The sequence below is a fragment of the Buteo buteo genome, chromosome 23, assembly GCF_964188355.1.
Source record: "Buteo buteo chromosome 23, bButBut1.hap1.1, whole genome shotgun sequence".
Taxonomy (NCBI): domain Eukaryota; kingdom Metazoa; phylum Chordata; class Aves; order Accipitriformes; family Accipitridae; genus Buteo; species Buteo buteo.
Genome location: NC_134193.1, coordinates 23,391,380 through 23,417,302, shown reverse-complemented (window position 1 = coordinate 23,417,302; position 25,923 = coordinate 23,391,380). Strand labels below are relative to the sequence as shown.

The following is a 25,923-nucleotide window of genomic DNA, read 5'->3' as shown; positions in this document are numbered from 1 at the left end:
CAGTCCTTTCCTCCGTACCCCATTGCCTTCAAAGCACAAACAGCTTTATAGCCTGGAGCATGTAAAGTATTCATTCAGGGATGCACGGCAGTTGCTCTTAGCGGAGGAAGGAGTGCGGCTCTGCAGAGACGTTCGCATCCTGCACACTTCCAGGGCTTTTTCTAAAGGAGTTTAAAGCTGATTCCATTCTTTGATTTCTGCCATCCCATTTCTGCCAGATCCTTGGAGTTCTCTGTCAGAGCTCACACACAAAGAATTTTAAGCAGAAATACAGTAACCCAAAAAAAATAAAAAAAGAAATAAAAGCTCCCCAGCAATTGGACTCCGAAGTTCAAGACAAAACTCCTCTGAAGTAGAAAATGAGTTAACACATAATTAGGGGTTTTCCCAAAGAGACTGAATAATTTATGGAAAGTTACTGACATGTTCCTGACATGTTTAGTCCAGTTACGCCTTTGTACAATATTAGGCTGTGACATCACAGCACTAAAAGACAATGTTTTCAAAAGAAAAATCAGTTATTGTGAAGCCAACAGAGTAGAAGCTCCAGAAACTGCTAAACTTAGACCATTTTCCTAAATCACTATTTTATAAAAGGAAAAGGAAAACATTCCTGGCTGTGTGCAATGTGTGCTGAAGTCACAGGATCCCACTTGTAACAACTTTCCTTCCCCTTGTCACAGCTTAAATTAACTGCGCTCACGAGGCAAATGAACAGAACCAGCGCGCTCTGCCTAAGTCGTTTAGCAATTTGTTACCAAAATTGTTCCTGGAGCAAAGACCTACTCACCACTGGTCAAAAAGAGTCAGTCTAAATCTGAATGGACAAGTTTTCCATAGTGATAAATGGATTAATGGAGTACATATTTTGCAGAGAGCTGCAGGAAAACAACTGTCCTTAAACAAAGAGAGGGTGCTTCTTTCTATGTGAAGATACAGACACTGTTTATCTAATGGTTGGAAAGTTTACAAGAAAACAGCAAACTCCGTGCTGTGGTTGTTGAACTGAAGTAGTACTTTACTAGAACCAGGTTTTTTCGGTAATTTTGCGGTTGTAACAACTATTTTCTTTACATACTGCTATAGAAAAGGGACTCTTTTTAACTTAATTGAAGACACTATCAAGAGTAAATATACTGGGGCTTTTAATAAAAACAGTATGAGGAGAACATTCAAAGCTAAATAATCAGAAGCAATTTGTGTTCATGAGCAGAATGATGTGTCATTTTTTTCCCTTGCAATGCTCTGTACTGGATCAGTTTTGAGACTGTGGCAAACTTTAAACCTATCTTAAAATAATGAACAGCAGTGAGGGTTGAAGATAGTTTGAAAAATACGCTGGAAAGAGAAAACATATGCCACAGAGTGTGGTGCAAAAGTCATATTTCATGCATGACTTTAGAGAATGTTAATAAGGATTAGAACCATACTTCAGCAGAATAACAATCAGTCAAAGAAGTGTAATTAATTTTTCCTTAGATCTCTGTTAGACAAAAATACAGGAGAGATAGCATTGTTGCCTATAGATTTTGCTCTAGCTAAGAAATATAGCCCTTAAATACATGTCGTAATTGTACACTATAACTGGAGTGTAGTACATGACTCATTTGCTTTATAGTTGTTGGTTTTATAATATTATGAATCCAAAAATATTTTAAACTTCAATTTTTTTTGCTTTGGCCAATAAATATGATTAAGATAATACATCCAAAAACATATGTAAGCTGTGTATGTGGGACATATGGAAAGCAGATGTGTTCTTAATTTACATATGACCTAAAAAAATCAGCTGATTACCAGAGATGGTACTTTGTGAAGCTGTTTTGGACTCAGAAGCATTGTTGCTAGCTCAGCACCATTTTAAAGTAGGCAGTTTGCTTCTCTTGTGTCTGAAACCCCAAACTCAATGCTGCAGAAAGACGGTATCCCTGGAACAGCAATCATTTGGCTTCACACAGAACAGCCCAGAAATGGAAAACCAAGATCATTTGTTTCTAAACACAATTGTTATTGAAAACTTCTCTTTAATATTTTAAGTGTACGTTCCAGCACATGCTTACAAAACTTCAGTTGTGCCCTTAATAATGCTCTGTCAACCATAATGATAATAAAGGCCATGCTCAGTTTCCATTAATAAGCCCAACTCTGAATGCCAAAATCAAAAGGCAAAGCTGTGTCCGTCTCACTGGTGAGAAATCATGCTGAGGTGGTAGTCACTTTTTTCAAAATCACAGTCACTTTTTTCAAAATCACAACAGATCAGGGAAGCAGTTTCTTAATTATAACCCCTCATGACAGAGGTTCTCTGGGGACCATGTTCTGGTTTTCACTTTTTAGCTACACCCGATAAGAAAACAGAAACTTACCATCAGATATAAAAGGCAATGAAAAGCTTCGCTTATGAGGCGCTCTCGGTAGCATATACAGCCAAGAAGGAAAGTTCCTGTGTCAGTGTCAGAAGAAGTCAAAGCTGGGCTGCAGAGTGGGACACCAGAAATACAGGGCTCCTAAATCTTGTGAAAGCAAAACATTTTCTAGCCTTTTTCTGAGAAGAGGTGGATCAAATCGCAGGGGAGACTGTCAGGGGGACGAGATAGCTTTTCCAAAACACAGGCTAATTGAACGCACCACTGGTAAATAAAGACACATTTTTTCAGGCAGGCATTTGTCACAGTTAGGAAATTCTCACTCTTCTGCCAGGCTCCATCTTGGCAGCGTCCACGGGAATCGCTCCAGCCAGAGTCCCCCTCGCAGAGGTGCCAAGATGCAAACCCGCCGCTGCCGCCTCTCCCTGGTGCTCGCGGTGCTCCGCAGACGTGCCCAGAGCCGCGGTGAGGGGCTGGGCAGGATCAGGCACCCGGGCCTCGTGCCGAGGGTGGCAGCTCCGGCCGACTGCGCTGCAGCCCCTTCTTCACCCCCTCCTGCAGCGGACGTGGGGAGCCGTCCTCCTCCCAGCGAGACAGATGCCGGGAAGACCTTGCACGGCCTCTGCACTCCCTCAAGCCAACAGACAATATTCTTTTTTTAAGCAAACAATATTTTAAAATCTGTCTCCTCTCTCCTCCCTGCTGACATGTAATTCAGGACTTGCCGGTGCTGCAGCGGACCCGGTGAAGCGAGCCGACGGCCAGCCCCACTGCTCACCCCGCTCCAGCGGCAGCGCGGTACGGGGCTTTCCTCCGCAACTTTGGGGAGTGCCTCCGAGCAAAGTGTGCCCACCGCCGCTTCCAGTCGCGGTGGGGACTGCCCAGTGAGGGAGCGAGGGGCTTGCGCCCGCCTCGGTGCCACAGGGCTGTCTCCCGGGCATCTTCCCGCTGCGCTTCCCGCCTGGGGCTGAGGCCACGGCCCTGTGGGACAACGGCCAGGAGCCGTCCTGGAGCCCCGCACGGCCCTGGGGACCAGAACCCTGCACTGGGGCCTGGGTACGGACAGGGTCTCTGTCCGGCAGAGACCCCAGCAAGCACCCAAGCACAGCAGGACTGCTGTCTGCTGTTTCTCATGTATTAAGCTTTAAACCAGATACAATTGGGGGTTGTTTCCCCAACGTGGGCTCCACAGCCTACGCCGTTCTCCTGCTGCTTGTATATATGTTATGTATATATAATGCTGGTACACTTTCTCACAGCAGAGCCGAGGTGTAAAATTCATACAACTCTGGCCCGGCAGCTCTGATGCTGAGAGATGCTTTGCCCCAGCTGCAACACGGGTTCAAATCCACGCGCCGGGGCTGGGTCTCGAGAGCTCCCATCCACAGGGTTTGGTGCTGCCCCGCAGTTTCTCTCCACTCCTCCTGAGTGGAGGAATGCTGAGATGGACAGGCAGGCACCAGGCAGAGAGAGACGGTGTGGCAAGCGGTCAGTGTCACAGGCACTCGTCAGACCTACTGCTGAATTAGGATCCTGAACGATTTCTCCTCCTTCTCCCCTCTGCCAGTATTTTTCTTCCCTTGTCCCAGAATCTGTCCTCCTTCCAGGAAATCTCTGTTTATATCAGACAAGGCAATGGGACATGCAGTTATTGTTGGACTCTCATCCAGAAACCATTGCTCCTCTGGCTCTGCTCCTCTGCAGACAGCCCTCCTCCTCCACGGGCCACTGCCAGGGCTTGCAGCACACACAGCCCAGCCCTGCCACCGCCAATTTGGGTGCCCCCTGCCACCGCCGACACCCATGGGGCAGAGATGTAATACACTCCCCGGTGAGAAATTAAAATCCCACTCTACTTGTCAGAGCTACCTAATACAATATGCACAGAGATTCTTCCATGATAAATCCTAAAAACTTAATCCTGTGAGATGTGGCATCACTACACCAAGGAAAAGAGAAAAGGGCTGTAGAGAAGAACCCAGCCCGTAGGCTGTTGGGGGCATTTTCTCATCATCATCAGAGACCTCATGATCTGAAACATCTGCATTGTCTTACGCTGGTCATCAAGACCCACTGTCCCTCTGAACTCCAAATGTTTCCCTTCTCCGCCGTTCGATGCCTCCCTGGGTCACAGGCCCTCGCACACAAATCATTTCAGCCTTCGGAGGGGGCTGAGAGGAAAGCAGGGAGGCTCTGAAATTCAATCCCCAAAGGTTTTTTCTTTTTTTTGGTCCAAACAAAATTTATTTTTCTTTCAATGAGAATGCTTTAGCATCAAGTGCTGCTAACACAGAAACACCACCCCGGCCTCGCTGTGAGCGGATGGTTGTTTCCCCCATTTACTGACCCTCTTTCTCAGAGAAGGGCAGGATGTGTCAAGAGGACCTGCTGTGTAAAGCTTCAGGGCACACTGTAAGGACAGTGTTTGGTTCCCTCTGGAAGAGGCAGAACATGCTGCCTTGCCCACGTCCTTCTGAAACAGACCTGTTCGTTGTTACAGCAGGACACCCCACACCGGCACCGCGGCTGACGGAGCTACTGCCTCCCGCGCACCAGCTGCAGCGGTGAAGAGCCCCAAAGTTTAAGCCCATGAGATTAATGGGATCCCAGATTGCTTTCTGAAGTCACCCTTTCTGAAGTACACGCAGTCTTGTATCGCATCGCTTTGGTTTGCCTTTAACATTTCCGATGTGTTAAAATACTCCTGTTCTTGCATTTCAGGGAGGCTTGCTTTGAAAGTCTGATGTTTTGACGGCCGTTTACGGTTTTACTGAACCTTGTCCCCAAGCACACCCTGACATCACACTGTCTGCTGCAATTCACCTATTAGTTAACTGACCTTAAAGTTTACAGACGTTTTATGGACTCCTTCACCAGCCTCACCGATTAGCTGGGTATTTAACAGTTTTCAGCTCACTACCTCCAGCCCTGTCCTTGCTGCAGAGACTGCTGCCAGACTGATACCTGATAACTGATTCTGAGATTCTAGCAGAGCTGTGTGTTTAAAGCAAACATGCTCTGCTAAAGGAAAGCCGCTACCTTGTATGTTCCTTCCCTCGCTGTTTTTTTTAAAACAAGGCAGTGTGTATGTTCCCTTGTTTGCACCGTATGACGGCAACTGCTGGTGCTTAAGGTGGAAAGACACATCCAGGCGAAGCAGCAGCAAACTGCTCTGCACGCCCCAGACATGAGAACTTTCCCATCCTGAATCCTGGTGCAGCCCGGTCCTTAGAAGCCATGGGAAGAAATGGTGTGTCCCGGGGACGAGCGCGCCTGGGACAGGCCCCGGCCTGCAGGAACCCTGGGCAGGTCGCTTTGCAAAGGACTTTGATATCTGCGGGAGGAAAGTGCCACGAGACATGCAAGCATCTCCCGAAGAAGAGATGTGTGCTCCAACCGGGGAGGCACGAGGTCGCCAGGAGACTGGGTGGGGGGACGGGGCGGAGAAAGGGGAATTCCTGAAAGATAATTTCTTAAGACATTTAATTAGCACTGACTTTTAACATCTAAAATTACTTTTAAAATGTGCATAGAGATGAAAAATACAGAGGAGCTGGACACACCTTCTAAAACTAGGACTGGTGAGTAGTGCCGACTGAACCAGCTTGTCGCAGATTAGCTGAAGGAAGTTTTACTCAGTATCTCTACCAGTAGTGCCAGGATGAAAGGAAAAACATCTTAAAATTTTCCCATTCCCTTGCTTTTGATTACAGCTTGAAAAAATACTTAACGCAAGAAAAAAATAATTAGTCTATCCCCCAGAATGCAGCATTCTTAAAATTTCCCAGACTTCTGTTTCAAAAATTACAGCAAGCAGTATAAACTTCACAAATCCACTGAGGAGGCAACTCTTCAAATACCTGTGGTTTCCCACATTTTCCAAGGAAAACAAAAAGATTTATAGTTTCTCATGTTAAATCTGAGAGGCTAAACTTTGAGAGACATACTTGCCCACCTGCTGCATGTGTATTAGTTCTAGCTGAAGAGAAGTCAATAAAAATGAAGAAAGAAGAATTTGCAGAGCTGGTTAAAGTAATAAGATTTGTTTCAGAGCATCTGATCTTTAGACTAACAGACTTCCAAACAGTTGGACAAGTAAATAAAGCACCACAGGGAACCGCTAGTTGGAATAGGTTACCGCAGGGATACGCACAAAGGAATTCCTACAACTAAGAAAGGGCCGGAGCTATGAAACTTATAATACCAGCGATTGGGATGAATTGCTGACTTCTACGACACTTAGGAGCGAATTCTATAGGTACCCACGCTTTGAGGAGGACATAAAACTCTGTTCCGAGCTTCAAGAAGTATTACACCCAATAAAAATTACCACTGAGCAACAATAATATTTTGCACTTCATGTTGATCCTATGCTTCTGAAAAGATGGGGTTTTTTTAGTTCCACTTACTCCTTTTTCTGGATGGAAGGTTTGAAGAAGCTTAGTGATACATTTCCCTACATGGTCTTAAGCGACACAAAAGGAAATATTTCCTTTAAAGGCCTTACTTTCTTTAGAGAAACAGAAAGAAAATCCAAACAAAAAAAGTTAGCCTGTGAATCCTCCTACCATCTCCCTGGGATTTTTCTGCACCGCATACACAGCTTCCCCTGGATGGAAGCAGGACAGCAAACGCACGTCATGCAGGGTAGCTCGAGACAGGATACGTGAAACCCATGCAACAGTCCCAGCTCCCAGGAATCGGGAGCGGGGCTGTGTAATACAGCAGGCTGCAGCTCTGCTCCGGCAGAGCAAAGCGCAGACAGCGAACAAAGCAGGAGATGTCCCATGTCCATCCAGTGACGAGGGGGTGGAGGTGACACTGTTGTAAGGTGCCATCTGATCAGGACTTCTTTTCTGTGCTTGACATGAATAAGGGGATTAGGATGGCAAGTTTCCGTGAGCTCACTCTATCGGACAAAAGGCCCTGAGGTTTAGTGTCACACTGCCTGATAAAAGTACAGGAGGCTGTCAATCAAGGGCTCCTAGGTACTTGTGTCGGTGACATAATCTTATTAGAAGATAAACCAGTGAAATCCTTTTCATGATGAAAAGTTACATTTAATTGCTCCTTTGCTTTTCTTCTCTTTCTCTTGTTCATTTGTCCATTTAACTTTGTTAATGTTAGCTATTACAAGAATATAACGGCACAAAGATACAAGCCATCTACACTACAGCCATGCTCATAATAAACTAACAGCTAAGAATCCTGAAGGATGGTAGTGTCTGCGCAGAAACAGCACCAGTTGTGATCTTTGAAACAGAAGGTCAAAAGAGTTACTGAATTAATTAGCAGGAGTGCTCATGCACAAGGATAAAGTTAAATGTTATGTCAGTTGCTTTACCAAAGAAGCTGACAAAAAGACTAAAAAATGGTTAAAGCTCAGTCTCTGTGCAACAAACAAAGGTAGACTTTTAATATCCTCTTACAGGAGTGAATCCAAATTAGCCTTAGTAATGTGACTGTTCTAGCCAATTTCAGGTTGTTTCTTTCAGTTTCAAAAACAGGCAGCTGATGCTGATAGCATGAATCACCGCACACCGCCAGAAATGAATCAGGAGAAACTTCACCAGAGCCCGGAGGGGCGAGTTGGGAACGTCAGCATCTGCATCCCCTGCAGGCCCACCGCGACGGCCGGCACCTGCCGCGCTACGCCTTGGGCTCGGCCGGGAGCAGGTCAGGATCCAGACCGTGTCACACAGGCCAGGGTGTCCGGAGGAGCCCTGGCAGCACGGAAGCTCTCCCGTGCCCGAGAGGAAGGCTTGAGAGGGCACACGCGAGGTCTGCACAGTACTCTCTTCTGGGGAGAAAGGAGAGGAGAAGGACGGGATACTCTGTCCGACCAGAAGACCCTGAACCCTGGTGCGGAGGAGGTGGCTCTGGCGCCCGGACACGCTACAGCTGGCCACCCGTGTGGCTGTGCAGCTGCGGCATGAGCAGCCCACACGCATATCCCCTGCCCCAGACATAGCGAGCACAGCTCGCGGGCAAACATGGGACTCGGGTCCTCATCCGTAGTCCCCCAACCTTCCCGAGACACCCCGGCCATCGTTCTGAGCCGAAGGAGGCCGTTGTGCCTGCAGCTGGGAGACGGAGTACGAAGGGCGAGCCGTCATCCACACAGGCGGTACGGCATCGCCCGCTGCGCGTGCCGCCCGCTGTCGTGTTACACGTGTTTGCCGTGCGGCACGGGCGCTCCCCTGCGCGTGCACGTCTGTGCGCCGCACGGCTCTGTGTGCGTGTCGCAGTCCGGCACTCACAAACGTCGAGGCCGGGAGAGAGAGGACGAGCGGCCCGGGCTGCCGTTACCGCTGGGCGGTCGCTGCTCTCTGCCCACCCGGGGGGCCGCAGGCAGCTCTGCCCGCAGCCGGGGGCCTGGGGGGGATCAGCCACCGTCGCCGTCGAGCGGCAGCGGGACTATTTGGTCTGGCTCGAACTCCTCAGCGGTGCCAGAAGCAGCAGAATAGCAGGAAGCCATGCAAAGTTTTAAAGCTATTTTCCAAATATTTCCAGTTTGGGAAAGAGAGCTTGGATGTGATCTTGCTTTAACAGGGCTAATCCGACAAAGGCTAAATCGAAGGTCAAGAAGCCTGTCCTGCAAATATCAAAATGGACACAAAGATTAGCCAAGCCTTTGCCGGTACGGAAGAGGAAAGTTGCTCAGGTCACTGTGGCCCAGATTGCCTCAGTAAATGCCTCTGGGAAGTAAATGAGCATTCACCACGCAGTTTAGTCACCCCAAGGCCCCCAGTTCTTCAACCAGTTGTGCGTGTAACTTTACCTTGTAAATAGCTACTGAAGAGACTGAGTAATATTAACCACCTTATTAATGCAGGATCACAGCCCAAGCTAGAAGCTATGCTTCTCAAAATATATAGTTTTAAAGCATCATACAATTGTCACGATTAATAAACTACAAACATATTCTGTGTAAACGACTAGTGCCATTTAGTGCCACAGAGTACCACTAAAGTAAGTTTTACACAAAGCACCTGAGTGTGCATATTATCCAAATAATTTAGCTCTGCAAATGTGAAATGTTTAAAGAAAAAATGAATTCCATTCATTTTACACATACTGTTCCTTATTTTATCCAAGTGCCTGTCTGACTGAGAACAAACTAGCACTTTAAGTTGAAATGCTTTGAGAAATTAAAAGTGTAATTCTCTCCCATAACTCAGATGATCTTAAAGAAAATAAGTCCTCCAGTGTTCTTCAAGAAAACCACATTTTCATTTAAGGACTAACAAAAGAAATATGACAAATGTCTTAATTCTTTGCTTTTTTAGTAAAAGTACGCATGAAAAATCATAAGAAAGAAGCATCAGAGTGGTTGATGGCAGAACAAAAGCAGCTGAAAAATGTGATTTAACATTGGTTAAATCAGTGGTAGTTGGTGATTTAGTGAAAAGACAATTGTTACATTACTGGGCTGCTGATCACATGTCACTGGCATTCCACAAACGCTTTGCCAGTGGAAATCTAACTCCAGCTTTTGGGAAGGCAATTTCAAAACAGTGCAACATATTATAAATTAATTACCTGACTTACTATTTTCTCTCAAAACAACAGTTTCTATATTATGTGTATTTACAAAATCCTTTATTACGTTTTCAAATATTTAATCACACATATTTCATACCTGCCAGTTCTGTGTTAGACTCTAGAGACTCTGATTACTAAATTGAGAAAACCTGTCAAAAATATTTGCATACAGGTTATTTGCTATGCACCCAAATTCCTCTTACATTTTTCCTGAAATCAACACGAGATGTGGAACAAGATCAGCCCCCCACTCAGCTCTGTCAGGGAGTTGTCCTGGTCATCCCCATCTGAAACGTTGCAGGGTGTAGGCTAATCGATGAAAGCGAATGCCTACAAATGAATGTTTAAAAGCTTACAAAGCAGCAATGAGGAAAGAACAATGGGTGAGCTAAGTGCAGAAATTTATTTTTACTGATCGAACTTAAGCAAATCCAAGGAACCATTAGGAAGTGCTGTCAACTAAAGCTTGAAATCTAAGAAAGTAGCCATTCAAAGCACAGTAGGCCCTTATAAACAGTTAATCCACGCAGCTGCAGTAGTTAAAGCAAACACGCTACCCTTCACTGCGCCATCAATTACACCTTCCCAGAAAAAATTACACAAACTTTGTAGGATTTTTCAGAGAGAAGATGGATTCTTTTGGAGACTTGAGGTCAAGACTGGGCTGTTTAAAGTATATTATTAACAAATAAACATTTATTGCAAAAAAACCCTATAGGCCTTTGGGGAGGAAAATTGTGTTATTTTTGGCATCAAATGACACAAGCCATTTATGACATGAATGGCTATCACCAACAGACTGATGAAATGGCAAATGTCTCCCACTTAACTTCCCCTGGCTTCCTGAATAAAGTTTTTCAAACACTTTTTTCCTTCTGAAATGGCAATAAACTCCATGTAATTTTGGTTTTCTCTCTGTTCTAGCTATTTCAAGATCCGTAGCTGGAAAGGGTTGAAGGTACTTCCAGATGGAAGCTGAAGACTCCCCAAAGACTGGTAAGGCGATGAAAATCACATTGTTAGGATCCGGGGCTATGTACTGCCCTTGTTTGTATGTATTCTTGCTTGAGTGACAACTCGCAATTGGCTTTCAGATGGCTGGGTGAAAAAGCTGAGGTTTAATTGTGGCATCCAACAAATTGAATGTTATAGCTCTTGTCATTGAATGTATCCGCTCTGCGCTCAGACAAACCCCTGCCAAAATATGAGCTGAATTTTTAAGTAAGAAAAAAGCCACAAATGGAACAGGCTTCAATTATGCTAGACAACCAATATTCATAGGACATGTATGAAACAAAGACAGCTTGCTTGCCTTGGGCTTGTTTTCCAACCTTTCTGTAAGACACGGATCAGCACAGCGAGCTCCGCTACTGCCCAGCGCTCAGTCCCATCGCCCTGGGCCAGCCGTGGAGCACAGTCACTCGTGGGACCATGGACTGCCCGGCTCTGGCCTCTGCCACGGGGGATGCTGTGGGCAGGCGGGCGTCCGCAGGGAGCGGGCACCACCGGAGTGCCAGCGCTGCTTCGCCGAGTCCTGCCATCTCCTCCGTGGGGAGCAGCGGCTGGATGGGGAGGACGCCGTGCCGGGCAAGGCTGCTCTCCCTGTAATTGCCCTGGAATCTCTGGGGATTCTCCCACATAAAATTAATGCAGGCGCCATCAAGGCTAATTTATTCCACACCCACAAAACCATGCTGGGGAACTGGCCCGGGCATGGGTAGCGAGGCCGAGGCAGCGCGACTCTAAGGACCAAGCTAGCAGGAGCTGCGTGCCCCCGGAGCATCGCCTTGCTCCCTCCAGCGCAGGACACCCACCCAGGAGTTCAGGGACCCCACAAAGGCCACGAGTGCCCTCACAGCCGCCAGCACAGGACACGATGGAAAGCTGCCACTGAAATACAAACTCTGCCTCCTCCATGCAACGTTCTCCACGGCAGCTCCTGGCAGGGCTGCGACAGCCAGGAGCAGCCAGGGTGCAGCGGCTGCAGCAGGGGATGCCCCCAGCAGTGGGATTCTGCCCGCTCCTCCATTAACAGAGTAGCTGTTGGTTGTAACGCTTTCTGCTCCCATCAGCTGAATCACTTGTTTGTTGCAGCTCCAACCACCAAGCCTGGCAGGTTCAAACCAATGATACCAAGTAGAGATAGTATCGCTGCAACATTTCACATGCCATTTATTCCCTCAAATAGTTTTACTCCATTTGTACTTTCGCAACATTTCATAAATTGCTCTTAACAATAACCTGTCTTTTGTACTACAAGTACTCCCATCGCTGTGTCTCATCTGTAAAAAACCTGTTGCTTTTCTTTTTACACATAGACAAACCAAAAGGCACACGGAGGACGTTGTAGTATCTGCTGTAAGCATCAGTGCTCACGCAAATGCTGCCATAAGCACAAACAGCACATGGCTACAACACTGTTACTGTCACCTGTTCATAACTTTCACGGGAAAAGGCGCGGACAGCTTCCTTGCAGCTTGGCTGCTAAATGAAGTAATGAAGTAAACAATTTCTCATATGTGTGTGTAAATAAATAAAAGTGAGAAGGTATCCAGATATTGCAAAGCTTCGGCATGTTTGGCTGACAAGAAAGGGAATCCTTAGAAGAGCAGCATCGCCCCTGGGGCAAAGCGATGCCCAGAACATGGGAGCTCTTCCTCCCTAGACCTCAGGGAGAAACAGGCTATGAAAACCCAGGCAGCTGAGGCTGTCGGTACTGCCTCCCCCAGCCCCAGGCGGGCAGAGGCACCGGCACGGCAGCAGGACTTCCCAGCCAGCTCTTGGCACCGGTGGGTGACGGCACCGGAGCGCACGCTTGTCGGCTGCGTGCCTCCGACCGCAGGGCAGACCCTCGCCGAGCCGGAGCCTGTGGGCATGGGGCAGGATCTGCCTGACGCCGGGGAGCACAGCGTGAGCCTCCAGCAGATGCACAAGCCTGCCCGCAGCGACGGCAGAGCGGGTGCTGCCACCCATGCTCCCACCCTCTCCTTTTTGCAAGGGGAGAGCTGGAAAGGGGCACTATGGCAGTGGCAGAGCCTAGAGCTGCCGCCGAGCTGCATGGGGCTGGGGCAGTGTCAGCTGGACGGGCTGCACCGGCCGTCGAACCTGAGCTCCGCAGGGGCACGCAGGGTCACTCCAGTCCTCTCATGGCAGCGTGCGCTGGGGACGTCCAACAGCAGCCACCACTGAGCCCCAGCTGCCCACCACCGCAGGGTCCGCACCCTCACCTGCAGGGCTGACAGCAATCCTGGAGCCTCTGGACTTCTCCCCTCCCAGGTACAAATGCAAATTCTACTGGCACGACAGCCTGGGGGGGCTTTCTCTGTACGGCTTCGGTCGCCTAAATTTCACTGAGCCTTCCTTAGTTGCCCCTGTCACTGTTACAAAGTAGAGATGCTGTGTCTGTGTGATTGCATGTAATAAAAACCAGACCGACATGTAATAAAATTAGTATCAACAGAATCCCTTCAGAAAAACGTTTTCTCTTAAGATGTCAAGAGAGCGGCACACAATATGCAAAACTTGTTCACTGGGACCCAGGGCGGCCTGGCTTTGCCTTGACCTCTGCAGAGAGGTAGGTCTTGCTCATTGTTCCTTTCTTGCTCTCTCTTCCCTCTTCCTTTCTCGCTCCGGACTCTAATTATTAATGACCAGAAGGTGACTGGAAAGCACTCGAAATACAGTATTTGCATTTCCCCAGTGCAGTCACAAGCACAGAGAAGCCAAGTGCCTTGCAGAGGACCACAGAGCCACCAGCAGAGCAAGGAGCACATGCTCGGCTTTGTCAGAATGCTTAATGAAGGAAAGGGATTTCTAAAGCCTCGCTGCTGGTACTAACGTTTATATAGGGCCCCACCACGCTTTCCTCATCAACTCCAGTGTGAGTGGGAGCTGACCCGGAGGGTCACGCTCCACATGCGAAACTTTTCCTGCCATCAGATGAAGCCCATGCCAAGATCCAACGGCGAAGACAACTCACAACATTAAACTGCGACTTCTCTTTAGGGTGGGTTTTGCCTTTGAAGAGCCCCATCCCCAGAAACTTCAGCGAGCGCCTCCACCGAGCCCTCTCTAGACACTTGCTGTCAGGTAAGTAAACTGACCTTGCATGACACTGCAAGCCACTGCACGCCGGGGCAATTGGCTTCAATGGCATTACTCACGGGAGCCCTGGGAGCGGGGATTTGCTGGCTGAGGCCCCCACCGGGGCCCACAAGCTGGCAGCGTCAGCCCCTCTGCGCAGGGAGTGTTCCCGGTGCTGGTGACTGCTGCAGGAGCAATGTGCTGCCAACATCCGCGAGCACTCGCAGCCCGCTGCGCGCACCGGTAATCTGAAGATAGCTCTCAAATTATAACAGATAGGTACTGACTCAAGCCTGCATGTACATACAAACCTTCATGGAGTGGATATTCAGCCTGCAAACCACAATTATTAATAGCAGGGGGCAGGGAGTAGAAGGAGGGAGGATCAGATCTTTCTCGCCTGGAAAGTCAGAAATGCCAACCTCCCAATGCCCAGGCAGACCCACCTGAATGGGTAACCCGCGTGACCCCATCCCACGCATGCAGGGAACCCCCACTCACCGCCCCCCCAGCTCCCGCTCGCCCACCACAGCCAGGAAGAGCCAGCCTGTGGCTTTTGACCCACGTGAGCTCACGAGCAGCGCCAGCACAACTCCAATATCCTGAACACGTCACTCGACTGGTAGGGGGAATGGACCAGGTCACCTAGATCCCCAGCTGCTGGAAGAAGTGGCCGAGGCAGAAATGGGGCTGTGTGCCCAGCCAGCTCCAGCCTGTGCGGCCGTGGTGGGACCCTGGGAGCCAGGTCAACCCTCGCTCCCCGCTGCTCACCACCTTCCCACAGCTCCCTGCAGCTCCTGGCACCTCTCCTGTGGCTCCCGACCATCTGACAAGCTCAGGGTGAGGCTCACGAGCTGGGCAGGTTGGCCTGCTCCTGGACAATGTCAACCACAGAACTGAGGGCACAGCACCGCTGAAGTAAATAGCTGAGGTGCTGCTGCGCTGGAGATGGCTTAGCCCAGATCACCAACTACAGAGAAATGTCTGCAGCAGACACTGAGCATTTATGAATAGTGCTGGGGCTTCCAGACTATCACGTACAGCCGGACCTTACTGCACCAAAGTATCCCCCTAACTGAAGGTAGCTCGCCTCTTCTGCGGTCATTTCAGTGTTTTGGTTTGCATTTTTTTGTCCGTTTCATTATTTCCTACAGTGCTTTATTGTGATTTGCTAATAAACCTCCTTGTACGATATAGAATTAAATACTTGTCTCATTTCACAGGCATTATCAAAAGAAACCTCAGCAAGAACACACCCCCCACCACCACCAAAACTGGATTAAAGTTGTGACATAAGAGAAAAAAACAGAAACCAGAGAAGCTGCTTCGTTGGGAAGCTGCAGAAATAGCTCTATCGGGTGATAGAAAAATGCTGGCTGTAGGCAAGCTGATTATGCCAAAGGATAGGATCCCACAGGTTGAAAACAACTGTTCTGTGGAGTGGATGTTAATGAGAACTGTAACCTTTCTCACTAATGAGTTTTGGCAGGTATCATGCTGCAGCCCAAGGGTCCAGTCCCGCGGAGCTCCCAGTGACCCCAGCTCCAGCTGTGGCAGGCAGCGGTGCCCAGCGCGCTGCCGAGCCCCACCTCCAGAGAGCAAACGCTATCCCCAGTCACACCGTCCATGTCCACATTCTACGAGAAAAGTGTTTTCTCGCTAATATGCAAGGAATGCACCAGTGCTCAATTTGTAAGGAGAAACTACTGTAAGAAGCAATGACGTTTCTATCAGTCTGAGAGAACGACGAGTAACCACTGGCTGTAATTAGAAATGCTTTCAAACAATATTAGTCATTTCTTCTGCAAATTCAAATTTGCTTGCTTCCTATCATAATAATAACCTCTAATAAAAGTAGCAACTGCAAAAAAACATTACTGATGTAGACTATTATCCTTTTTTTGGTTTTGTTTGCGTTTGGTTTTGTAATCAGTGAATGGTGATTCAGGTTACTCGAAGGAACAAACACATGAAAGTAAACTTCCTAACAGCTACCAGGAGGATTTGGTCCTCAGCATGTGCACATAAATTCCATTAGCTCTTACTGGGAGAGTGCATGTGCACTCTTGTACATTATAAATAATACACTGATTGCAGTAAAATCAAGAGCCAAATTCTGTCCTTTGATGAGCAAGGATGGCTCTCATTGAAGTCAATAGGAATTGCATGTTCACAAGTTCACGTCAACATTTGCAAAGGAAAATTTTGTGCATATTAAAAAAATATTATGTTACAGAGGCAAAGCAAATGACCTCCACGACAAGCATACTCTGTAAATGTACTGGCTTCCTACAGGAGCATCAGGGTATAAACACTTATAAAGTTCCCAAGAAATACGTTATTCCTTGTTTATGTTGATATTGGGGGCATTTAATCAATTTGTGCCATAGCAGTCCTGTTGTATCTGTAAAGAAGATCACTGTAAAATTTCAAAACCAACAAAATAACAAACTGGAATTAATCATATTAACAATTCCTTTACTGTAATACAATCTTGCAAATGTCTACTTGTTCAGTTGCCCACAGGCAAACAGTTTTTGAGAGGTGAGTACAATACCCCAGTTCTGTACGAGCGTTGCAATGAGAAGCACGCAGGTGGGTTTAGCTGGGCTGCTGGATTTCCATCTCAGCCCGGAAAAGTTGGTGTAACAGAACCTGGGTTCCTCTGGCAATACTGATTGAATGTTTTACCTTCTCGAGACAGCGGATACTTAATGTTGCGTACAAGATAACTTCATTTTAAGGGTTTTGCTTCTACATAATCTGCATTAAAATTGCATACTATGCCACATATGGTGCTTTCTACTTGTAAGGTATATTTAGCATCCCATAAAGGGCAATGGCAATGCATATATTCTGTCTATGTGTTGGTCATCTAAAAGGAGAAAAGGTTTGTTGTCCGTAATTTGTTTGGGAACAACCAGAGCCTATTTTGCAAAATGGCTGTTTTGAGAACAGCCTGGTCAAGTCCAGGGAACAGAAGTCCCCGTCCACTCCTCATATCCCTCTCACAGCAGTAACTTGCCCTTACTTTTCTTAGTGCCCGCTGATGCCAGGGGCTGGCTCGGGTCTCACTGACTGCATTAGTCATAGCGATCGGACAAGTTTGTCAAGATATGTTCAAAGCAATTGCAGGCATACCAAAAAGTAAAACAAAAGTAAGACAATATTTCATTTGGGGAATATCAGTCTAGCCAAAGCAAGTCCAGAAACTTAAAGTAAACCTAAGGTTAGTATGTGTAAAAAAATAATAAAAAATAAAAAAAAATAAAGTCGAAGATCTGCCTCAATTTTATGTTGAATTTCAAGAGGCATCTAGAAACAGTGAATAATTTGCCTGAACAAAGTATGCAAGATTCAGATCTGTATTTGCATGCATGTTATAAATACCAAAGAGCATCACATTTAAACCGAAAGGCAGCTCATTTTACCTTACAAGTATTGTCATTTTTTTCTCCCTTACGGTCTCTGTTCTCCAACTCAGAAGTCTAGCTTTACTTTCAACATTTATTTTAAATTAGATACAAAGTTGTTCACATATTTTTTTTACTTAGTTACCAATAGAGAAAAGTGGTGTCTCCTTCCCTGAATGTTACCAATGCTGTTAAAGCTCCCACTGCTGCAAAATAATCTTATCTCTCTGTTACATTTTTTAAAGTATCTTAACTCAGAAAACACCTCTGCTTTCTAAAAAAAAAATAATAAAAAAAAAAATTCTAATATGTTTTCATCAAACAAAAATCAGTTTTAATTCATAGCTTTAGACATAGCATACCACAATTACATAGTCCGCAAGGTGTATATTCAATAATCATTCCCTGCCCACTTGATATATCTATTCCAATTGACTTAAAGAAAGGAAATTTCTGTTCCTAATTGCACCCATCTAAGCCCAAAGTAACTCCTCTAATTTCATTATTTAGCTGTTAGAGACTCAGCTGTCAAGGTTCACGTCACACTGTTACTTACAACTAACCTTATTCTTTGTTTCAGAACAAATGTGGAGATTTTATATTTTGTAATGAACAAGAAAACTGTCATTTCATTATGAGTCAATCTTTGCCTCGTGAGTAATGCAATCATCCCCAAATCATGCCAAAAAAACCTTTCTACCACACTAAACTATCCAAGAGCAATACCCAGTTTGTTTACCTTTACTGGAGATTACTGTACAATTCACTTTGCAGTTTTATTTATTTACGTGCTTCCTTTCTTACCTCACTTGAGCAATAACATGACATATCATGCAGGCAAAAAAAATGTAGGCAAAAAGAAGCATTTATCCCTGTTTTTTCTGCAAGTATGTCGTTTGACCTAGTGCACCCCTTACAAAAGACATTGTAATGGTCTTTCTCCATCTCGCTGGCATTTAAAATTCACAGCCTTTTTGTGAATCTGCATTTTATGCAACTCGCGGCATGGTCCAAGCCAGCCCAAGCAGTAGAAAATCCCTTTCTAATATTACCACGAAATACTGCTGTTATATTTACACACCACATTCTTCCAAAACTACCACAAGAACTGAACAGCGCAAGGAGTATTGTGCAAACCAAACAGACAGAGAACGTACTTGCCTGCCCTTAGCCTAGCAATGACAAGAAAAATGAAGCGTTTTACTAAGCCCTCTCTTCCCCCCCCAGATTACCCCTCTGAGCACGTCAGCAGGCGTCCGAGGGCTTCTCTGCGTACGTGTGCCAGGGTGGGGGGTGCACGCGCGTGTGTCTGTGTGCCCGAACGCGCTCCCCCCTCGCTCCCCAGCGCAGGGCAGCCAGCGCAGTGGCTTTCCGCGTGTGTTTCGTTACAGCCGGGGAGGGCCCCGGCCGCTTGCTCGTGCGCTGAAACCTCCCGCTGACTTGCACACCGAGTATGCAGGGAACTCAAGCTCTCCTCTCGTAATTTACTGTATCTGCTGTACTCTTCATTCCAGGAGAAGGAGGTATTATATAAAATGAAATCAATTCCTGTCACAACAAGAAATGGCAGATTTAGTCTAAATTTGAATTTTGTCTGGAATGAAAAATCAGAATCACAGCTGCATTACGACAAGCATACTCCTCTTCCTCCTGAATATTTCTTCCCAGCTAGCTGACTAAATTAAGCAGCCTCCAGTTGTTGCTAAATATGCGCCCACCTTTCAAGTTCACCAGAGTAGTAAGCATTTTAAGAGGTACCATGCCTTATTGGTTGCTTCACAAGGGAGGCAAGCAAGAGGGGTTTGTATATATTTACGATTGAAATACACTAGTAATGTAATTTGTCTAAGAAGAGACATTATAATCCAGCTATTTTATCATGATATATTATCGATAGTTGAAAAGGTGTGACATATGCCTTTGAACTAGTTCAAAAGTTTAGGCCAAAAAGTAATAGACATGATTTCTAAACAGAAAACAAAATGTTCCCGTTACATATTTCAGTGAAGAAATTCTTGCAGTGTAGCTCATATTTATTGGTTATTTTTTGTCAGGTTAGTAGTTAAGAATTATAAATTATCCTCTTATTAATCTAATTGCCTATTGCCTACATTGCAAAAAGATCCTCCCTATCATTTTCTACCATGGATTAGTGCAAATTACATATTACCGTTGCAATTATTTTGTCCAACAAGGTTACCATGATTGTAGCAGAAAACCAAAATGTCTCCCCAAATTCCTAAAACACATTCCATTCCAGATCCCCGCTAGTATTTACTCAGCCTAACTCCGAACCAGCTCCAGGCTCGTGGCTGGCCCTGCCGGGCCGGTGCCGTCCCAGCGCCCGTGCCGTTATCTGCCCCGCAGCCTCCCTACGTGCTGCAGAGATGAATTCCTGCTGACACAGGGGGGACCTGCGGGGGCTCTGCCCGATCGCGGCTACTCTGCTGACGTCATCGGCAGAAATAACAGCTACATTTCCTCAACGTTCCCGCTTTTGGAATTGTTTCGAGGTGCTACAAAAGCCTGATCCTACAGAGAATTTTTAATCGGGCTGATGTGTCCGATAGCGCAGGGCTGGCTGGATTTTCAGCAAAAATGCCAGAGTGTTTCAGCGACTTTTAAAAGCATTTTTAGTGGATGACATAACTTTAATCGTTACTCCATGTCCTGGGCATGTGCTTAGGCTATTCCTCATCTCTAAGATTCAGTCAGGTTTTACGCTATTCCCTAACGACACACGCTCAAGGACCAGTCAGTGCCAGTCTGACACGGGAGACAAACGAAGCGGAGGGGGACACCGCTGTTCTACACAACTCTGCCGAGTTCTCATGATGAACAATTGCACTGATGAGTGTAACGACACGTCTGGTGCTCCTCAGTTAAAAAAAAAAAAAAAAAAAAAGTAAAACTGAAAACAAATAAAATCCTCCTGTTAGCAAACAGTTATTACCCATTCTGCATGTAGCAGAATCTGGGAGCTCAAGTCACCTCTTGTACCACGGATCCTGCCTACATTCCACAGCCTGCGCTCACGACAGACACGCGTGCTCGCTCCCTCTGGAAGAAAAATAACATTCACAAAAATAAGAGACATTTACTAATAGGAAGCTTTTGTCTTTTTTCGAATAGAAAACGCAACTGAACTGGGAAACATCAGCCTCAGTATTATACTCATGTGAAGGAATTTCCAAAATCTGGAGAGGGTGATATTTCCCTACAGCAACGAGGCTTCGCAGCATTTTCTTTCCTTCCTGCGAGGTACGTGCTGCTCCGTGCTGATTGTACATAAAAAATAAACCTAGTCACTGACAAGAAAGGACTCAAAGATGAAGAACAGTATAATGACATACCAGAAATATACACTAAGTCTTTTTTAACAGCACCCAATAACGATGCTAAAACAATGTCTGACATATCTTGAAGAATCTAACAAAAATCTAAATATTTCTCTTTCCCACCCTAAGCAAAACTTAGAATGCATTAGTGAAAAATTATGAAATAGCAGCTGATTGTTTGCTACCCTATCCCTCGAATAAATGACCTCTTTTACAGCCTTTATTTCCAAAGCTAGAATAGGAATATGGATCTTTCTAGAAATTACATGCATTTCTTACATATGAAATATGTAACCTGAAACAGTTATTTTTCATAGCATATATTTTCTTTACTATCAGCAATAACTAGGAAAAATTGTTACATAACACTGAGTAGTGAGATAAAAACAAACCAGAAAATCACAAAAATCAAAAAAAAATTGAAAAGATACAAATGGGAAAGCAATGTAATATTTATAATTATTAATGTTTTATAGCAGGAAGCACTGTTATGAGTGGTACAATAAATAAATTCATTTAAGCAAAGAACCGGAATATAACTACCGCAAACCCCCTATTTTTGATAAACATTCATTCTGAAGGTTTCAGTTTGTCAGAAAGAAAACTTCTTTTAGAGAAAAGAAGTGCAAGTGTAAGGTTCCAAATGTGCAACAATCTTGCAATTTGGCAAAGCTCTCATTAAAATCAAAGTGAATCTGTTTGACTTGGGCTTGCAAGAGTCAGCCTCCCTGGTGCCACTGTACCGCTCTGGGTTTTTTTCCCCTTAAAAACCTCGCAATCAAATGTACCTGTGACCCTCAAAATCTTAAATTTTAGCAAAATAAGTACTTTACATTAAATCAAAAGATCACGATGTACTCCTGCAAAAATTTGTTGGATCTCTTGTATGAAAGGAGTCTAAAATACACGCATAGCTTGTCCCACTGATGCACCGATGATATTTTTGTGACAAATTACACTTATCAGGCACCTCTGCCTACTTCAAACTCTGCTTGGGCCACTAATCCATCTCCCCCAGGATTTATTCTAACATTGCAAGCATAGGGGTAGCTTCAAACAGCCAACGTTTTTATTTGGGGGGGGGGGGGGGGGGGGAGCAAAAATGTTTTCACCCTTCCCCCTAATGTGAAATGCCCTCATCCAAGGATGGGCAGTAATCATTCCTGACCCAGTGAAAGGTTTAAGGTCTGATATCTGACCCATCAGAAGCTTGCTTTCATTAGAAAGACGAGACACCAGTTTTCCAAAGATATACACACAGCACTTGATTACAGTCCTGGGAGTTCTGGAGAAATCTGACCTTTAAATTACATTACTATGTACAGAAAAATCTATTTAAAGCAAATTTCAGTAACTAAGATATTTAAGTAATCTTTATTCCCCCTCTTTTTTTTTTTTTTTCCTCCCCCCCCCAGAGATCTGTAAATAGGACTTGGGATAACAAAAAGCATCTGATTTTACTGATACCGGTCTTCCTCCGATACTGACACTGTTCCACCTCACTACTCCAAAGCACGCTTACTTGGCATATAGGCATTTCACATCCCTGTATGTTACAGCACAGGATGATGGCTGTACCAGCACGCTGGAGGTGACTTGCACAACTTGCTCATGGCTTCACTCCTCCCTCCACACTCTCACTGATAAAACTGATCATCTGCATCGCACAGCCCATGAGAACTGCTCGCATGTATGAATAGCTATTCTTATCCTTCAGCTATCTATCATAAGAGAGTATTTCTCTGAGTCTAAAAGGCAGCAGACAGGGAAAGCACACAAACAATGTCAGCGTAGTTTCACATGTTTGCTCTTTGGGGCTAATAAAATTTCAGAGAAAACAAATTTTGATTTACCGTGTCTCCCCTCCCCTTTCCATGAGCTGCTGCTGCTGTCAGTCCTTAGGGGCACACACAGCAGGTCACCATGTAATGTCACACTAGGTGCTGGGATTCAACAAAGGCTAACATGTTGATATCTTTTTATTGCTCGTCAGCCTGGTTACCCCATTTCCCCCCTATACAATCGGACACCTTTGATAATACGGAAAGTTCTGAAGCGGTGACATTTCTATTTTCAGTCCGAAAAGTGTTTCTGTTTTTACAAAGCAATAGTCTACAATCTTGCTTTTTAAGGTGCGAAGCGTGATCCTTTATTTTACAGAAACTAAAGATGGGACTTAGAGGGTACATTTGCTCGCAAATAATGTAAATATTTACATTGCCAAATAATGCTTTTTTAGGTAGCCTAAAGACTATTATAAATTCTTTCCTACCTAACAAAAACAGCTAAGGTAGTGCTACCTACAGAGACACAAGTTTCATTGATCTACAGCTATAGCTACCACGGGGCATTCTATTCTGTGTGGAAGTAAAAGACAAAGTCCGCGGATACGTTCCCTACACCGGGGTACGAGAAAACACAGATAAAGCTGAAGGCCCGGCCCCGCGAGGGCAGGATCGCAGCGGCCCAGCGGAGGCAAGCTCCGGGTGATTTTCACGCGAAACGCCCGGGCCTGTGGCGGACTCTCTGGTAGCGTGCTGGTGAGGGCTGCAGCACGAAATAGCACGTTTTGTTGTAATTCCTAAACAGGGGGACATTTATCTGGGCCATTTATACAAGAGTTATAACCCTAACAATATTTATACTCAGCATGTCATGTTAGCATTTACTACCAGTTTCCATGGAGATGGATTTTCATGCTGTAGCTATGAAATGCACATTGTTGCCACTAAGCCACTTCAGGCCTTTCTGGAAGCCTGCTGAATGCCTGACAAAAGTTGATGCAAACCAATAGTTGTTGTTCTTTGTTTGTTGCCAGACTTCTAGCAGAGCCATATTATGTCCTAGTGATTGAAGTGCCCATGTTCGCCCCCCTCCCGGTACAAAAAGGATCCTCAATTTCGGTGACAAGCATGAAGTGGGCTTCTGCAGGGGAGGACAAACACGGCGCGGGGCAGGGGCTCTGTCTCCGCGCAGGGACGCGGCGCGGCGGGGGGCCGCCTCCCGACAAAGCCTGACATTTGGGGATAAAGCCGAAATAAAATAAAGCGCGGGCAGCGCCCGGCCCGGGAGGGACGGGGCCAGCGCCGGGCTCCTCCCGCCGCGGCCGGCCGCGGAGGCGCGGCCGGCGCCAGTCCCCGCGGCTGGGCCCCGCGGGCACCGCCGCGGCCGCCCGCGCACCCTCCGCGCCCGACGGCGGCTCGGCGGGGCGGCGGCGGCCCCGCGCCCGGCCTCGCTCCGCCGGGCCGGCCCGCGGCAGCCGCACCGACGGCCGCGCCGAGCCCGGCTCGGGCGCCCCGGCCCCGCCGCCGCTGGGCAGCCGCTCCGCGGGCAGGTCAGCGCCCGGGGCCGGCCGCTCCCCGCGGCTGCCGGCGCGGCTCCGGGGCCGCGGCCGCCGGCGGGCCGGGGCGAGCCCGGGGCAGAAGGGCCCCGCGGGCCGGCTCCGAGCGCGGCGCTGCCCGGGCGGCGACAGCCGCGGCGGGCCGGGCCGGGCCGGAACGGGCCCCGCCGCCTCCCCCCCCCCCCCGCCCCCCGCCCCCGACGGCGCCGCGGGGTCCCGGACCGCGGCGGGTCCGAGCGCGGCGGGGCAGGGGGGCGGCGGGGGCGGGGGGGGGGGGGGGCGGGCAGCAGCTCCCCGCTCGGGACGGGCGCTGCGGCTCAAAGTTTCTCCGGTCCTGCCCGCTGCCGCCCGCCTGCAGCCCGCCGCCGCGCCGCCCGGCGCCGGGGTCCCCGCCGGCCGAGGCCGCCCCCCGCGCACGGCCGCGGGCCCCGCGGCGCGGCGCTTCCCGGCTCCGCCGGGCTCGCGGCGGCGGCCCGCTGGGAAACGCGCCCCGAGCCCGCAGCGCGCCGCCGGGCCGGGCCGGGCCGGGCCGCCCCGCCAGGGCTCCCCCGCCGGCGGCGGCACCGCGCCGGGCCCCGCCGCGCTCTTACTGTTGGTAGTCCTGCTTGCAGTAGAGCTTTCGGTCCCGGAAGTAGCAGCTGGTGGTGAGGGCTTGCTGACACGCCGCGCACTGCAGGCACTCCTCGTGCCAGGAGGACTCGTTCACCCGCATCAGAAACCGGTCCGAGATGGGCCGCTGGCAGCCCTCGCAGACGGCCTGGTGCTGGCAGTCCGACCCTGCGAACGGCAGACAGCGGCGTGAAGCGCCTGCCCCGGCCCCGCTCCCCCGGCCCCGCTCCCCCGACCCGGCCCCGGCCCCTGCTCCGCTGCCCCCCGGCCCCGCTCCCCACCCCCCCCCCGCCGGGCCCGGGGGCAGCCGGCGGGGCGGCGCAGCCCGGCCGCCCCGCAGCTCGGCGACACCGAGCTCGACGGCCGCCGCCGAGCCCTCGCCCCGCGGACGTCGGTGAGAAAGGTCCGCGCCCGCCGGCAGCCCCGGGGCGAGGCGGCCGCAGCCCGGCCGGGCCCCGCCGGCGCGCAGCCCCGGGCACCGAGCGGAGCGCGGGGGTCGCTTTCGGCGCAGCCGAGAAGCGAGCGGCAACTCACCCAGCAGCACTCCTAACGTGGCCGGACCCGAGCGCAGAGGGTGGTCTTCCATTTTAATACCGTCCAGCATCTTTGAGCAGTCCGACTGGCCCCGCGTAAAGCACCTTTCCAAGGACTCGGGACCTGTTGCGATATCCATGGGGCGGCCGGCGGCGCGGCCCGGCGCTCCGGGGCGGCGGGGGAGAGGCGCTGCCGGGCGGCGGGGCCGGCTCAGCCCCGCGTCTGGCCGAGCTCGGGGACACTCTGCGGCCGGGAGGAGGGAGTCGCTTTTATTTTTATCTGGGAGACATGAGGAGCGTTTCCTGCCCGGGCTTCCAGAGACGGGGGGCAGAGGAGAGAGCCGGCGCCGCTGCCCATGGGGGCAGCCCGCGCTACACGGGCGCGCACATGCCGCGCACAGGGCGCAGGGCAGCCCGCGGTGTCACCTGCTCGCCGGCAGCGCCGGAGCCCCACGCCCTCCGCGGAGGGCCCTCCCGGGGCCGGGCCGGGCCGGGCCGGGCGGAGCGGCGCGGCGGGGCCGGGCGGGGCGGCGGGGCTTCCCCGGCGCTCCGCAGCCCATGTGCCATGCGGCGTCCCGAGGAGCCGCGCCGTTTAGAGCAGGGGCCGCGGCGGAGGAACACACCCCCCGGCGCCTCACCCCTCCTCAAACTTGCTGACATTTGAACTCCATTGGTGCGCGCCGTATCGCTGCGCCG

General features: G+C 48.7%; 1 protein-coding gene across 3 annotated transcripts in view; it reads right to left on the bottom strand.

Annotated features, from left to right (window-relative positions):
* LMX1B (LIM homeobox transcription factor 1 beta) overlaps positions 1–25,367 on the bottom strand; it is a 108,526-nt gene extending 83,159 nt beyond the window's left edge. For all 3 annotated transcript variants that reach the window (XM_075055149.1, XM_075055150.1, XM_075055151.1), the window contains exons 1-2: positions 25,229–25,367; positions 24,676–24,862 (exon numbers count right to left, since the gene is read on the bottom strand). In XM_075055149.1, coding sequence (XP_074911250.1) covers positions 24,676–24,862; positions 25,229–25,367 — 326 coding nt within the window. The remainder of the gene's footprint in view (positions 1–24,675; positions 24,863–25,228) is intronic.
* Between the last annotated feature and the right edge of the window lie 556 nt (positions 25,368–25,923).